Source organism: Lissotriton helveticus, chromosome 3_2, assembly GCF_964261635.1.
Source record: "Lissotriton helveticus chromosome 3_2, aLisHel1.1, whole genome shotgun sequence".
NCBI lineage: Eukaryota > Metazoa > Chordata > Amphibia > Caudata > Salamandridae > Lissotriton > Lissotriton helveticus.
Window position 1 is genome coordinate 140,810,641 of NC_136062.1, and position 16,356 is coordinate 140,826,996.

At 42.3% G+C, this 16,356-nt stretch overlaps 1 protein-coding gene across 1 annotated transcript in view; it reads left to right on the top strand.

Annotated features, from left to right (window-relative positions):
- Positions 1-16,356, top strand: part of THSD4 (thrombospondin type 1 domain containing 4) — a 2,493,250-nt gene that overhangs the window by 824,703 nt on the left and 1,652,191 nt on the right. Inside the window, exon 5 of the mRNA XM_078684935.1 lies at positions 12,358-12,784. Within this exon, the coding sequence (XP_078541061.1) occupies positions 12,358-12,784 (427 nt within the window). The remainder of the gene's footprint in view (positions 1-12,357; positions 12,785-16,356) is intronic.

Here is a 16,356-nt window from a genome sequence, read left to right on the forward strand (position 1 = left end):
ATTGGAAAGCCATCCAAGCAAAATCAATAACTTGGAACATATGAGGTAAATATCTTGACTCCCATTCTACAATAGCCATGAAAACTCACCCGAGCCTCATACAGATGAGTGAGTGACAGCATTTATATAGCACCCACCACCCTAACATGGTCTCTTTTCACAATCAATGTATGAATGTTCATGAAACATCTCTGGAGCCCCATGCAGATAAGTGACAGCATTTATGTTTTACCCACTATCCTGAAAGAATCTCTTGGCAACACCGGTCTTGAGATGTTCAGTTACAGTAGAAACAAATTAGTCGTCCCCTCATTGTAACACAAATGCTGTTGGTGTAACAGAGCAAACGCAAGGTTGTTGTTGTTGCTGTTGTTGGTATAACAGGGCATCCAGCTGCAAAATCCTCTGCACTAGGATTCTGTTCATGAAGTTCTTAGCAAGTGCCTGCATTTCTCTTACACGTGTCACATGTGGCACATCGCGCCTTAGATTTTAAGTCCTCGTGAGCCCGTGGTTGATATATCTTACCTAGGTGTTAGCAAAGGTGTAAAAGTGTCTTCTAGGCTCCAACACATATGTTATGGTGATCTCAGTACTGGGAGGGAATTGCTGTGGCCTGGCGTGGGTCCTCTTCTGCAGGGATCGGTGGTCTAGCAGGGAGACAGTAGCCTCCCAATATTGCAGAATCCTCCTCTACATGCAGGTCAGGCAGCTGACAGCTGGTAAAGCCGCTCCTGGGTGCCTTGGGTTTGGTGGTGAACACTCAGAGTCGCAGACCCTGACCCTGGAGTCAAGCAGGCCCTCTCTCCTGGCAGAAAGGGGGTCCTCCACAAAATACTTGGTTCCTTCGACAACAGTGCTGACAAGGCACTTGAGTGGTGGCCCTCAATCGGTGCTAATGAGAGACAGCCCCAACGATGTCCCTTGGCAATGGGCCACAACGCAAAAGCAAATTACCCTCAGTGAACTGTCTTATTCTGCTGCCATAGCTGTTCCAGATGGTCCATCAGGCTCATACCTCGCTCACCAGGATCCTTATCTCCAAATTTCCACGGGCCTCACATTGTACAGACTCTCCTCATTCTCACAGGGCACACTGGTCTTGGCAGGCCGGCTTGTGCTCCATTCTCAGGACAAGTGCTCTTGGCATGCCGGGCAGTATCGCCCTGCCCAGCTGGAAGAGCAGCAGGCTCCAAATTATTGTCCTGCTTGTAGTATCATGGTGTTGTCATGGTGGCCTTGTCACAGCTCTAAACAGCTAGTGGGTTTTCAACTTCCACTTTTATACAGTCTCTCCAGATACAAATGTGGTTTAGTGCCTGGCCCTATGAAATTTGTGTTGTGGGTGTTGTGCTCTTTGATGTGCCTACTCCTTGGTTCTGTTCTTTGTCCAGGGGCCTATCCACACCAACAGGTGTGGCTCCAGGGCTGACTGACCCACAACCCAGAACATGGATGCAGAAATGGGTTTCACTCTCAATTATTAAAAAGATTAAGCCTCCCATCTTTTATGGTTGGGAGTGTTAGGGAAATACTATGAACCATCCCAGTAGCAAATTAAGGAGACTTTCCTGTAGTGTGTTTGTGAGCAATCCCACCATTAACCACAAACCCTGCACTCTGGCCTCTCTGCCCAGCACCCTTCATTAAATCAAAATATGTGTTTGGTGCGTGCATGGCATGCACTGCTTTCCTCCCAGCACAGCTCTTCCCTGATCTCCAGGAATGTCAACAATCCACATCTCCTGCCTGGGTCTGCAGTCCACACCTTTATCTTAGCATTTTCTAGGCCCTTGGTTAACCAAAATTAAACCCATGGGCCTCCATGTTATGTACTTTCACAGATACACATACATGCAGTCTTAAGCGCAAACGAACATGAGCATGTGTCACAGTGCTACATTCCCCTCATGTAGGCCAATTCAGTTTCAGATACAGCAGTGGAACTTTAACCCCTCCCGTGCTCATGACGATCTCAGCTCGTCATGAGGAACGGTTGTGCTGTGCTGATGACGAGCTGAGCTCATCATGACACGCGCGGCGCTCACACGTGGGGCCAAATCCCCCGCTGTGCTGAGCGTTCTGAGAAATGGACGTGGTGATGGCAAGCATGTTCGTTGTGACGAGCTCAGCTCGTCATGAGCACAGCGCCACCGTGCAGCGTGACGAGCTGAGCTCGTCACAAGCACCGTGGCGCTGTGCGCGCCTCCCTCCCCCCAGCGCCGCGGGTGAATTAGCCCCGCTGCGAAGGGGTTAACTAAGTGGGCCAGTAGGATCCACACCTATGACACAGGATATAGCCCAGCCAATCTACTGTCGACCAAACTCATATTCTGCAACTCTGGGTGATGGCAGAAGCCCAACACATTCTGAGAAAATCTCTTTTAGCACCTCTCCTGGTCAGTGGTAGAGCACAGTCCATCAAGGCAGGCTTAGGTCACGGCATGCATGAATGCACTGTGCATGTCGGAACCAGGGTTCCAGATCTACATACAGCTGGGCCACTGCTGAATAAGATTCATTTCTGTTACCATGTAGGGGGGTCTTTCATCCTAACAGGGAGAAACAGACTATAAATGATAGCTGAATAGACAGAAGAGGACTAACCCAAAGACCCTTTTTGTGTTTATATGTAAGTTGGGTTTATTTACTTTTTATTAAAAGGGACTGGCAGACAACTACCCCGATCAGGCCGTCATAAGATGCTTTAAAAAGGAGCATCGTAGTGCACATTTCCACCCCCTTGGTTTAGAAAGTAATCAAAACCAAAATCAGTGCTTTCTACAGTAACCTGTAACATTCTATGTAACAAAATGCTTGGCTATGGGCATTAATACTGTGTATTATCAATTCACTCTTAAAGGCATGTGGTGTTCACAATAAAAAAAGTCAGACCTTTTGCCTTTGTTGTAATTTTTCTCATTACCAGCATAGACTCACGATGTCTGACACAACTTTTCATAACGTACTAATCAGCCTTTTACCCTTTATCACTGGCTCATCATCATAACCGTCTCAGGCTTACTATAATGATCATAAGCTTTACTATCAGGTAACTATTAAGTACACAGTCATAAAATTAGAAATACGTCCGAAATTAAGAGCTGGTAAAACAGTATACAACTCCTCCCAAGAGTGCCTAATAAGCATTCTCAAAGTGCAAATCTTCTACTCTCAGACGTTTGTGGGATTTGAAACCAACACCATATACCTTGTCTTCTAAAGTAATCTGTGAGGATCCATTTGACGAATACCTGTCCCCAGAAATTACAGTGTATAACAGCCCATGGTTAAAGGCCTACTGGCTTTAACATGTGATTTTCATAATAAATAAGTCAAGCCGAAAGCGTAATAGAAAGATCAGGCAAAAAGCCGTGATCAATGGCTTGTCAACAAATCTTTGGAGTCCTGTTGTATCGAACAAAGAATTTGCCACTAGGCAAAACGTGCAATAAAAAGCACTCTTTTTCAAAGCAAGAACACAACTTCCCCCCAGTCCCCCAATGTGTGGATACGGTAATCAACATTTAAATTGAGGCAAAAACGTTTCTCTTAGTACTATAGTATGTCCAAAATTACAGTGGGTAAAACAATATATGACCCTTCTTAAAATGGCATAAGAAGAAGTCTCAAGGTGCAAATCACCTACCTCAAAAGTTTGCCACTGAGTAACCAGCACCAAAACCCTGCTTACAATTCAATGTGACAAAATACCTGTCTACCAGCTTTAACACAGTGACATGACAGTCTCAAAGAACTATTGATTTTAACATATATTTTTAACAAAATATAAGTCAGATTTATTGTCTTTGTTGTGCCGTCATAATAAACAGATTAGCCTCAGTTTTAGTTGTCACATTAACCAACTGAGTCCGACTGTTTTAAATGCAAGCCTCCCCACAAGGCGGAAAAATGTATAACAAGTACACTTTTTCAGAGGGAGCATGGATCTTCCTCCCAATCAAAATATGAATTAAAGCCTGTCAACAGTTAGGTGGAGCTAAATGTTATATTCTGAATTACGTATAATGCACCCTCTCCCTAGTTGCCATGATACCTGCTGCTGAGCCTGTGTGTGTGATGTCATAGAATGTTTGTCAGAGGTTAATTTGTAAAAAAAAAAGTGCTGGGGTCTCGTCAGGAAGCAGCTTGCACCGGCCCATTTCTCCTGTAGCGCCACCTCAAACAGAACCAACTGCTAACCATGAAAGTATTGAGAAGATTTGGCCTAACGGCCAGAGCTGCAGATGTCGGAGCTGGGGGACCAAGTATGAGTCTCAAAGATGGCTCAACATCCTCTGATCCTGGGCAAATCACTTAATTGCCAGGTAAATTAATGAGACCTTAACTAGTTCTCATGAAAAGCGCTGGTTTTGAGGATTAAGTGTGGGTGCTGAGCACTGGAAACCACCGGCCCAAATTAAGCACGGATGCAGCGGTACTTTGTGGAAAATGAAGAAATAAGTATTAGTAGAGATAAACTGAATGCATGCATTTTGCAAAGCAGGTAATCTGCATACAACGCAGTCAGAGATAGGCTGTAAGCAACATTGCAAATCTGTTGTCATTTGCTCTTCTGTGGCAGCGGCGTTCAGATCTCTCTAAAAATGCTAAGTATTTGATGTTCAAAGTTATACTTTCACAGTTCTCGATTCCACAATCCACTGGCAGCAATTCAGAGCTGCTTAGAGGAAAACACATATGTCGCTCGAGACCAAATGTTAAATTAATCCTAATTGTTTGGCATATCAGAGCCGTTCAAAACCACACTCGTTTACGTGAAATTAGTCTCCGCAAACAGTATTTATTTGTGTGCTTGTGCAGGGCTCATGCAAGTTTAATGAGTTCCATACGCCGCAGTCACACGTTTGGATGCGCTTTGTATTAAATGCATTTTATTGCCAGGAACGTGTTTTGGCGAATGGAATTGTTTCTGGTTACCTTGCACTGAGTTTTCATTGGAAAAAAGAAAATGACACTCTGCCAACATTTCATTGGTAGTTGTGATTTGTATAACTCCCCTCTCAGGCCCTTCGCACTCAGGCATCCGCCAGGCTTCTTAAATCAATGCAATCAGATGCTGGAGGGCACATAAAATTGGCAGCCTTGGAGGTCAAAATATGTAGGAAATGATCAAACACATGCCCGAGCAAGGCTTATCTAGCAATCTTCGGTACAAAAGTGTAAACTAAGGCTCCGAGAACTGGCGAGGTATTCTTCGCGATGTAGCGGAAGCAAAACCAATGCTGAAAAGCAGCCTTTGAGACCCATAGCTCCATTCAGTTTCTTTTTCATTTTGAGAGATGAACTCTTTTGTGAGCTCTGGATATTCTGTACCTGGGGAGATGACTGAGGTATTTGTATTCATTGCACATAAACTGGTTTGGTTGTTAGTGTGATTGGAGTTCTGTGCCAGTCCCAAATGTCACAGCTGTGTACGTCTGGAACATCCAGATCGCGCTATCATTGTAGTGGATGTCATTGCACCAACCGTGTTTAAAAAAAACAAAAACGTAATTTACTAAGCACTTTATAAAACGAACTTTCTGTGTGCAGTAGGCCTGGGTGGAGGTTGCAGAGTCCTGCGTACTACGTGGAGTTCTGCTAGCGGTGCAGTGCTTTAGGTCACGCCATTCATGCAGTTTTTTTGCGTTAGGTCACTCCATTCATTGCAGATTTTTTGCGTTAGGTCACTCCATTCATGCAGATTTTTTGCACCAGATGTTTTGTCCCACGCTGCAAAATCAGCACGAAGGACACCATGCACAGCACAAGAGGACGCTGCTTCTTTCTGCCTCTCGAGTAGATGTTTTATTCGAGTGACAGCTTCCTCCATACGAACGGAAAGGTTCTCAGTGCGAGTGATCACGACCATCCGTGACTGTCGCATTGAAAAATCTCGCTGGAAGATGGTCTAGTGTTGGATTTTCCTCGCAGAGTTTTTGGGTACTCTGCGGAGCACTGACAACTCTGCAAACAGAGCGGAGCTCACCGCCTGGGCCCAGTGCAAAGTTGCTCTTAATCATGAGGTATATTTGTAATGCTGGCGCTCTAAACACAGAAATTCCATACTACATAGGTAAAAGGGTAATGTGGCGGTCATACAGCACCTGTTACTTACTGCATCTCACAGTTTTGGTTCTTTGTGTGCTGTACTTTGGTTGTTTGCAATCACATGGATTTTCACGCGGAGCTTGTAATAAGTACCTAGGTGGTGGTGAACTATGCGACAGTAAAGTTAGTGCTACCATTCTCCCATGTCCTTCTTCTACTTGTCTTGTTTAAACAGTTGGGTGTCTACTGATGAAATATTTTAATAGACTAATTTAGTCATTGTGGAGGATTGTGTGTAACATGAAGATCAAAAGAGTGATTGCTGGTCCACTAATTCAGCCTTAACCATCCACTCAATCAGCCTACAGAGTTCGTTCAAACCAATGAGTTCCTTAATATGGTTTACGGCAATATAAGTAATTGACAAGGCTTTTAGAATTAAGTGAAAAATCTCTAAACAAGCAACCTTTATTAATTTGTCTAGATAAAAATTTACAGCTGCCCGTTAAGTCTCTATCCATAGTTGTCACTCATAAAATGACTGCTGAATGGAACCCAAAATAATTAACAAACCAATGGCAATAATTATGAACAGACTAAGTAATCTAGGTTCTGTTCATAGACCCTCTAGGGCAAATTTAACTCAAAGCAGAGGGGTTTTTATTTTTTTTATAAATTGAAAGCTAAGGAGAGGTGCTTCTGAGATAGATGAGAAAAACATTCCATTCCAGGGCAGCTTGAACGGAAAAGCATCTTTGACCAGTAGACTCCTGTTTGATCGATGGAGTATTATCCATGGTGTAATGTTATTCGAGATTCTATATGCTTAGCTTATGAAACCCTGTATTTTCATTTGATCCAGTGTGCTCCTTTTGTTTTCAGTCTGGTAAACTAAAGGTTGCGTGTGGAAAATAGTTTGGTGCTTGTTTGTTCTGCCTTGCTGATACCACAACACATCTTATATCATTATGTTGGTAAATCTTGATCCCAGGGTTATCCAGGAGTGCCCCAATCAACTCCATGTATAGACTTAAAGTCATTGGGAAGAGAACAGATCATTGAGTACACCACTAGCTAATACTTGATTCTCTCACAACCATCCTAATTTTACCAATATTGGTTTCCTTTGTGAAACAAACAATTGAAGAGAATACTTATTGTTATATGTTAACAGATGTCATGATGTCCCATTATTAATGGCCTTTTTATGCCTTTAATGCAGTGGCGGCTCCTCCGTTATGGCAGAGGAGTGTTGCCCCACTGAGCGGCAGCAGATGAAAAAATAAAATTATATAAAGCCAGTTTTACTATCAATTAATGGACAAAGTCTTACACTGGATTTGAAATATAGGAGATTGCAGTTCAGTGATTAGGGAGGACATTCTTAGCACTAAAAGATGTGCTGCTAATGGCCTCGAATTTGATTGTACTGAATTGACATTTGCTCAGAGGATACTAGCCGATACCTTGGCAGCGATTGATATTACGACTTGTCTCCCCCAAGTGGTTTTATCATCCAGTTCAAACATCGCTTGAAGAACACATAGACAATAATCATCATACCTCTTGTTGACAATCTGATCGTAACTCTATTCTAGGGGTCCTTGATTGACTGTTCAGTGAGAGTACGTCTCCTTTAACGATACAAAATTCACTATTTACGCACACCTGAAGGGCTCAAAGGCTTCATATGAAAGCATGAATTCTTCCCCTGAAATCGCCCAATCTGTCTCAGGCTCTTGCCACTATAAGTAGTGCTCTACACCCTTCAATTAGCATGCCACATAATGACAAGGAAAATCCTCCCCTTGATTCCAAATTGATTCCAGTAGCTCAGTCCTTACACCAACTGTCACTTTGAATTTTTAAGTGACTGAAGTGTTAACAATGTTTTCTTGAATGTGGCAGGCATAAAGTCCAACCTTGTGCTGATGGATTGGAAGGAATGTATAGAGAAATTTGACATTTGCATCTTCCAGGAAATCTGGAGTATGGAGCCAGGCTGTGTTTAGGGCCAGTTGTACCAATCTCTGGAGTCCAGCTAAAGCTAATCATTTTGTGAGCCTTTCCTAAGGATTGGTAATATGAATTAGGGTCTCTCTTAATTGTACAATTCGGGTACTAAATATTGATTCTTCTGACATTTTGGGAATGGAAATTACAAAAAATTGGAATCATAAGGTTGACATTTACAATGATGATGCAAGATGGTTAAAGGGAGGTAAACCATCTGAAACACTTCAAACACTAGAGAGATATTGGGAGAAGAGGAAACATCACGTCTGTTTGCTCTAAGCTCTTAAGTAATGTTTTCTTCTCTTTTTTTCTCGTTAAATGTAATATTGTGCTAAGTATGTTGTCCTCTTGTTGACAATAAAGAAAAATGTTAAAAAAAAAGTAGAAGAGGAAACACCTATCATATGTTATCCTGACCGGTGACTTTAACACTATTTGAGCCTCTGTATAGGGATGACGTTAACTTCAGTTAGCTCCAGTTAAAAAGTGGATCCAAGCAGCCATCCAATTGAAGGCCCTCACTCTAGAATATGGGCTCAGGGCAACGAATGGCAGTACCAAATCAGATAGTAGGGGGGACTAGATTATATTCTTATTGATTTCAGATTATGGCACACAAATGGGGATATTATACAAAGGGAAAGGATGGAGAGTAACCATAAACCCCCATGCCTTTATATGTGAAAGGTATCTATAGACCTCCAGCTAGCTTATAACAAGCGTACCTGACATATTGTTTTCTATTCCCCTAGCTTTATCAAGTGCCTCTTCAAATTTAGGTGTTTTATTGGCCAATAATAATAACAATAAGGAATCTACATGCAGTCACTCATCCTTTTTTGACCATATAAGCCTGTATTATTTAGCACCCAGCACTCAAACAAAGAAGCACTGTAATAGCAAAACTTGGTGTAGACATACCAGAAGGCAGCTAGCATTGGATATTAAATCGCAAGACTTGGCTCAGAAAACAGCTTCAAGAAAAGTGTATAAACAAACACAGCAAAATCAAAGATGTTTTAGGACAAAAAGAAATGGTGCAACCTACTCAAATCCTGCTTGGATAAAGATCCTTATAATTTCTGTTCATTGGTGGCGTGAGGGGATAGAGCAGCCATGTCAAAACCTCCTAATCACATCTTGCCTCTTGATTAGTTGAACTATTTTAAGGCCTTATACACTGACAAATCTCATGCCACCTCTACAATGTCCAACCGGTGTTCGAAGCTTTGAAAAAGGGTGATTTGGTATTTGATTTAAAGGTTATAAAAAACACTGCCCTTGATTCGACTGCATGTGTGAAAGCACCAGGATACGATGATACCGGGTGAATTCTTCATTCATGCCAAAGACAACTGGTCTAAATGCATTTTAGCGCTGACAAATGCAAATGCAAGGGATGCAGCTATTCCTAGCTCCTGGGAAGTATACAAGGTCCTACTAGTTTTTAATAAGGGCTATTGATACATGCCTATAAATTATAGACCTATAAATCTAATTGACATAATCCAGCAGGTTTTCTGCAGTGTAATGCTAGGAAAAATACATGTGTGGATTAAAGACAAAAATATACTATTCTCGCTTCACGCTGGTTTCAGAAAAAAAACTTAGAACCATAGGACAGGTTTTTCTTTCTTTATTTTATTTATTTATTTATAAAGTTTTATATAGTGCGGACTAGACCCGATGAGGGTATCAGAGCGCTTTACAAAAGTTACTTCAAAAGAAAAGTTGAGCGCTAGTCACATAGAAATGAGAATCTAACATGAGATAGTCCTTCAACAATTGGAGATACACTAGGGCTGGTCTGACTGGTCTAAAATTCATCCTTTTTAAAATAGGAACTAAGAAATGTCTACGGTGAAATTCATATAATTTACAAAAAACACAAAGTGCAGCAGATCCTGCAGAGACTTTCCGTCGCAGCCGCAGGTAGCTAACGCTTGGCCTCTGTTAACCCCCTTAGGTCTGCCTAGCAAAAGATGGAATAAATTCATCCGAAACCTGGTTAAGAGGAATTTCTCGTGTGTTAAAGGAGACCCCATAAGATTAGGTTCCGTCAATGGCGTTGATTTGAGCATTAAATACATCCGGACACTAGCACTTCGAAGTCTTCGAAGTTGGCTAGCAAAGAGAAAGGTCAAAGAGGTAGTCATAATAGTGTGCTAGACAGCAAAAGGGATTAGGGCGTTACAGTCTTATTTGCTTGCAGATTAGGAAGAAGGAATCATACTGGCGAAAAATCACAGAGGGAAGTAGAGTCAGATAAGGGTTCCCCCAATGATTTAATCTCTTCCTTACTATTTCAGGTGGGGAAAAGGAATTGAATGTTGAAGATTGTACTGAATGTTGAGGTTCCATGTTCTGTCTGTCCCCTACACTTCAAAGCGTATGGAGAAAGCGTGTCCTGGATGGTTTGCAAAAAGAGGAACCTGATATATGCTTTATGGGCGGAGATGTTTTGATCATGTTCAACATAAACTGTTTTTCTCAGACCTATGCCATTCCAGATGCGTTTTAAATCTCTGTGAGTGCCAGTCAGTCTCGAGATTCTATATCCCACAGAGCTCACAGTCATAGGCTGTCGGTTGTGGGAGTGGTAATTGTAGAAATATATTAGCCTATTCATGGGCATGCTTATGCTCCCTTTGGGTACAATCATATCTGTTGGCAGCCAGTGGTCTTCCTTTTCAGTGTGACTGAATCTAGGATACAGACCGCTAGTACACCACAAGCAGCCGGTTCATAGCACATACTCTCTAAAGACTGATCCACCACAGGCGATATTGTGATTAAGAGCCATACACTGAGAAGAGCTGGAGAGTTTCCAATCTTAAACGAGATCTCATCATCACCGTCAAAATTATCACTTTTTATCACACTTAGCTGTGAAACACTTTTGTTGCAGTGCATGTCTCTCTCTAATTGCACAAAGTTGGGGCCAAAATATCATGCTCGCCATCAAGGACAGATCAACCCTTTATTCAAAAAGAAAACAAGTTACTTACCTGTAACTTTGGTTCCCCAGTATTGGTAACTTTCATAGACTCTCATGCCCTGCACCACTCCCTGTCGTCGGAATGGGAGCCTCGGCAAACAAAAAACATCATAACCATAGGCACAAAAGTGAAACCCGTTTAAGACCTTTTACTGGAAGACTGTGCTGATCGACAAAGGACATTTATATGTGGGCTTGGTCGATTTGTAGTTGGCCTTAGTCTTGGTTCCCAGCCAGAAGTTGTGGCAGGTTATACGAAATAAGTGGATGCTTTTAAACATCCTCTCTATTATAATTCAACTCCACGAGGATCATTTTGCAGCGTAAGATGGGGCGAGCAGGGCCAACTGGCAAATCACTTTCCCATTGATAAGGGTGTCCACTAGGGCTGCGTTTTGGCTCCCAGCCTGTTCTCCCTGTATGTTGTACATTTTTTTATCCTTGCATACTATTGATGCCCCTTTCCTAACTGGAGCAAAAATACCTACTGTACTTGTGGCTGATGAAATTTTACTAGTGTACCAAACTGCAGATGGTTGACAATGTTTATTGAATCACTTTGAAGAATTCTGATCTTTTGCATGGGCTTGGAGTAAATGCAGTGACAACTATGGAGCCCATTAGGATGTCGGGTGGATTGCCCCCGCCAGGCTGGCAGTACCCACCGCCGGCCTGGCGGGGGCAATCCTCCCGACATCCTCTCCTGAATGCCCCACCCCCGCCATATTAGTACGGCGGGGGGTCCGCGGCGGACGGAAAGACCGTCCGCCGCTTTTCTGCTTTGTCGCCTTGCAATTTTCTAAATAACATTTTCTCTATTTGCTAATATTGGTGTTATGATTCCTAGTATGTGCTTTTACGTTGTTAAAAGCTTAAAACACATTTCCCTAACATAAATAGGCCTGCTCTGTGTCATAGCCTCCAGGGAGAGGGACCCTGTTTACTTATTGAACTTGGTTATTCGACCTAATAAGATTCTCACTTATTACTTCAGAAGAACTAATATCCTCCCCAACTAAAACCTTATTTTCTTAAAATAAAAAAGAAGTAAATGAAGTGTCTATTTGGCAAATGTCAGTAATGTGTATCTTACAAGAAAATAAATCAGTCATCTGAACCAACCAAACAGCCCCTATCATGTCAACATTACCTAGTACTGTTTTTTCAAGAATGACTAACTGATATTTTTCTTTTATAAAAATGGATCACAGGGATCATTAGAGTGGCTAAATGTGAATTCAGATCTCTTATTTACTTGTGGAATAATTGTTTTATTTTCTTCGTTTTAGAAACCGAACAAGAAGTTCCATTCAGCCAGGAAACTATGGATATGGAAAACTACCCTATATATTGCCATTGCAAACTGACACGGGGCAAGAGCCTCCAAAAAGAAGAAAACAACGCCAATCAGGAAGGCGTGGATATCACAGACACTCAACTCTTGGCAACCCATACAGGACACATTCTATTCCATCAACTCATCGTGATCGTGACTCTCACCACCGAAATCCTCCCTCAGGGTCGTCAGTTTATCAGCCATCTTCATCCCCTTCACAATCATTTCCTGCATCCCAAGGATTATTTCAAGGCACTGACTCATCGCGCCATCATTCTGTGTCACCTCAGCTAGTCCCGGAAAAACCTCCTCCTCAACTGGGGTCTACAGCAATCGTATGTGTTGGAGCCTATAGACAACACAAACTCTGCAACACGAATGTAAGTCTATTGCAATTATTGTTACATTGTAAACAACGGGGGATAGTGCTTCTCTTGTTCATCTCTCCTGTAAATAAACTACACAAACTCCAGGGCCCTTCATAATAGAGGAGAAGGGTACAGAGCAATGAGAGTTGGGAGAAGAGATTAAATGAAATGACAATGGTTTAGGGTAAAGGGGCTGCAATTTCAGCAAAGGCAAGCACAGGTGAAAGGCTAGAAATGATAGTTGATGGAAGCCGTTTTGGGGCTTGCAACAGTAGGCACAGGAAGAATTGGTGGATTCTGTAAGCAGGAGATTACCCTGACAGAAGTATTGTATGAAGCGTAGCTGTTTGGGGTTCTGTATAAAGGTAAGGACATTTAAGACATCAAAGGCATTGCCAAAGCTGCAAGGTTTTGCTTTTGGGACCAATTGGCTTTGCCAATACCTTTTTTGCTGATGGGATGCAGAGTGGTCAAAAGGGAAAAAAGAATAAAATGGTGCAATGACACCGCTGTCAGTGATCACACATGTACACACATGCATTATTTCACATGGAATACAGAAGAATTTTTGATTTTTTAAAGTCGAAGGTCTGGCAGAAATTTGCTACTGGGCCTTCCCAATAAATGAATGCACAAGAAGACCACATGGATTGGGCGGCAGCAACAGACCAGTTTGTAGAGGAAGCTGCAGGGGAGTTAAAGCAAAAATGAATGCTGGTGAAGGGCGAACGAAAACGTGACACCTGTTAAGGGCATAAGACAGAGGGTGAGGCAGTAGCACATGAGGGAGATCATAACAAGGATTTCTAGGGTGGTGGAGCAGCACCTAGGCAAGAGAGAGCAATATGGATCATGGTTGGGGAAAGGGAATCACAGGAGGGAGGTACTTGAAAACACATGCACTCTCATGGAGTGCTTAACCAAAAAGAAAAAGGTAGATCTCTAACATTGTTAGAACACAAGTCAGCCAATCAAGAGGATGGTAAAGAGGATATGCTTCAGGGAAGAGACACACACAAGGTGGGACAAGATTGTCATGGAAAGCCATGCAATAAGTAGTAAAGATTTGAGAGTGACAATAATGCAACCAAAGGTATGCAGTAGGTGGGCTTTAAGCCAAATGTACATTTTGGTGAGCCCACCATAAGTATTTTGCAACCAGACAGTTTGCACTGTCTTGTAGAAGAGACCTAATGTTGAGATTAGAAGTGATGAAAACAAGCCCACGAAATCGTAAAATGGCATATAATACAAGTAAGAAAATGTTATCACTAAACAGCAGTAAAAATATATAATGCCTAATGCGAGTGGAAATACATAATATTGAAACCAATAGATATTAGTCCAATGGAAGGCATACATTTACACATGAACATTAAAAGTTATTAGTCCGCTAGAGGGCTTGACAAATATTTATGATTATATGACACTGCCATGATCTGAACGTCAATTCCTCTTGATGATATTATTTATTTTTAGAAATATTGTGGCTGAAAAAAGTACAAGTAATTGGTATTGGGAAAGTGCTGGACTTTATCTAGCACTTTCCTTTATTGTGGATTTATCAAAATCATTTAAATAACACACAATCCATACTGTTGCTTTCACAATAAAATCTCTGATTAATCACCTTGGCCCTTGGCACACAAACCGTAAAACAAACTATTTACTTATAATTTACCCATCTTAGTAAAAAATAACCTCTAAAAATATGTAATACAAAAAATAGACTTCATACCTCCATAATGTTGTATGCTTCTTATTCTGGGATATTACCCAACATTACAGAATGTAAAATAATTGTAATCCGACCCCCAGTTCACAGCTGTATTTATTTGCAATGTCCCCTCTTCACTGTATACAGATGTAATGCTCTCATTATAACAGGCAAAAAGAATACGAGAAAAATCTAATCTGACCATAACCAACATGTTGATAGATTTTGTCCTTTAACTGTGTATCTGTAAAATAAAGAGAATCACATAATTTCCAGAGCGCTGCTTTATATTTTAGGACAAAGTTGTGTTTTTGATATATCTGGAGTGGTTTGCCTGCGTGCAAGCTCTAGTAGGGGTAGATGAGTGCAGTGTAATTCTTAAACTGATTTGTATTAGTTTTAGGTGGAGAGCAGCTCCTTTATATGGAACTGTGAGAAATTGGGTTTCTGTTTGCAGAGGTATGCACCCTGTCGAAGCTGGAGCCACAATCAGGGTAAATCAGATTCACACTTTAAATGAATGCATGCTCACCCTCTTGTAACATGGCACAGAGTAGTCAGGCTTAACTTAAGAGAAAATGTTTAAAGTATCTGTGCAACGCTGCAAACAGTGGCACAGTGAAAACACAACAAAAAAAGACTCCAAACCAGTTTAGAAAAATAAATTGTAATTTTATAAATAGAACAAGACCAAAACAGCAAACATCCAAAACGTAGAATTCAAGATATGAATTTTGAAATATTAAAAGTAAGAATAGCACTTTGAGGCAATATGCACCTATGGGGGTTATCTGGTCGTGCTGGGGCAGGTCAAAGTCAAGAGTTCAAGTCGACTGCGATGGAGCGTGGAATAGATACAGGAAGCAAGAAAGGCACGCTGAACAGATCACCTTGATCCTGGTCACAACAGCGAGATGTGGGGTATCGCCGGGCAATGCATCTGTGTTAGTCTCTGTAGCCGAAGTGATGCGTCGATTTTCTCCACACAACTATGGGAATGTGCTGGTTCTGAATACGAAGCGATGAAGGCGAGAGGTGTTGGTTCTGAAGCTGATGCGCTGGGTATCTCCATGCAGTCGAGGAGATGTCTCAATCTTCTCACTCTGCAGTGGCGGCAATACAGCGGTTCCAATGAGTCGTTCTTGAGGCAATGAGCTGGTACTGAGTGAGATGTGCTTTGTCTGTACCTGCAACATCAGTAATGCATTGATTCTGCTTCACGCAGCAGAGGAGGAGTCTGTTCCACTGAAGCAAGCCGCTGGCTCCACTGCCAATAGACAAGGCCCAGGAGCAGGTGGTGAGACTTTGATATCTATGATTCTCAAAACATGAAGCAAGCCAGCATGCCCTGGGAGATTAGGGTCGACTCCTGAGGCGGAAGCCGGGAGAAAGACTATTTGCTTTTTAACTTGTGTCACTGAATAAATTGCCTATTTTTAAACTTTGTTGTCACAGAATACTTGTGTTGCAAAACTTACTCACCGGACTGAACTGCTGTGCACTCAGCGGAGCCAGCGCTGACGCGTCACACGCGTTCTCCCCCTCGCGCCCTCCCGCCACGAACGGAGGCCACGCCCCTTTTCAGGCCACACCCACAAACACACTCGCGCATATAAAAGCGCCGTGTTGTGAACCACAAGCAAAGACTAGGGTCGACTCCTGAGGCGGAAGCCGGGAGAAAGACTATTTGCTTTTTAACTTGTGTCACTGAATAAATTGCCTATTTTTAAACTTTGTTGTCACAGAATACTTGTGTTGCAAAACTTACTCACCGGACTGAACTGCTGTGCACTCAGCGGAGCCAGCGCTGACGCGTCACACGCGTTCTCCCCCTCGCGCCCTCCCGCCACGAACGGAGGCCACGCCC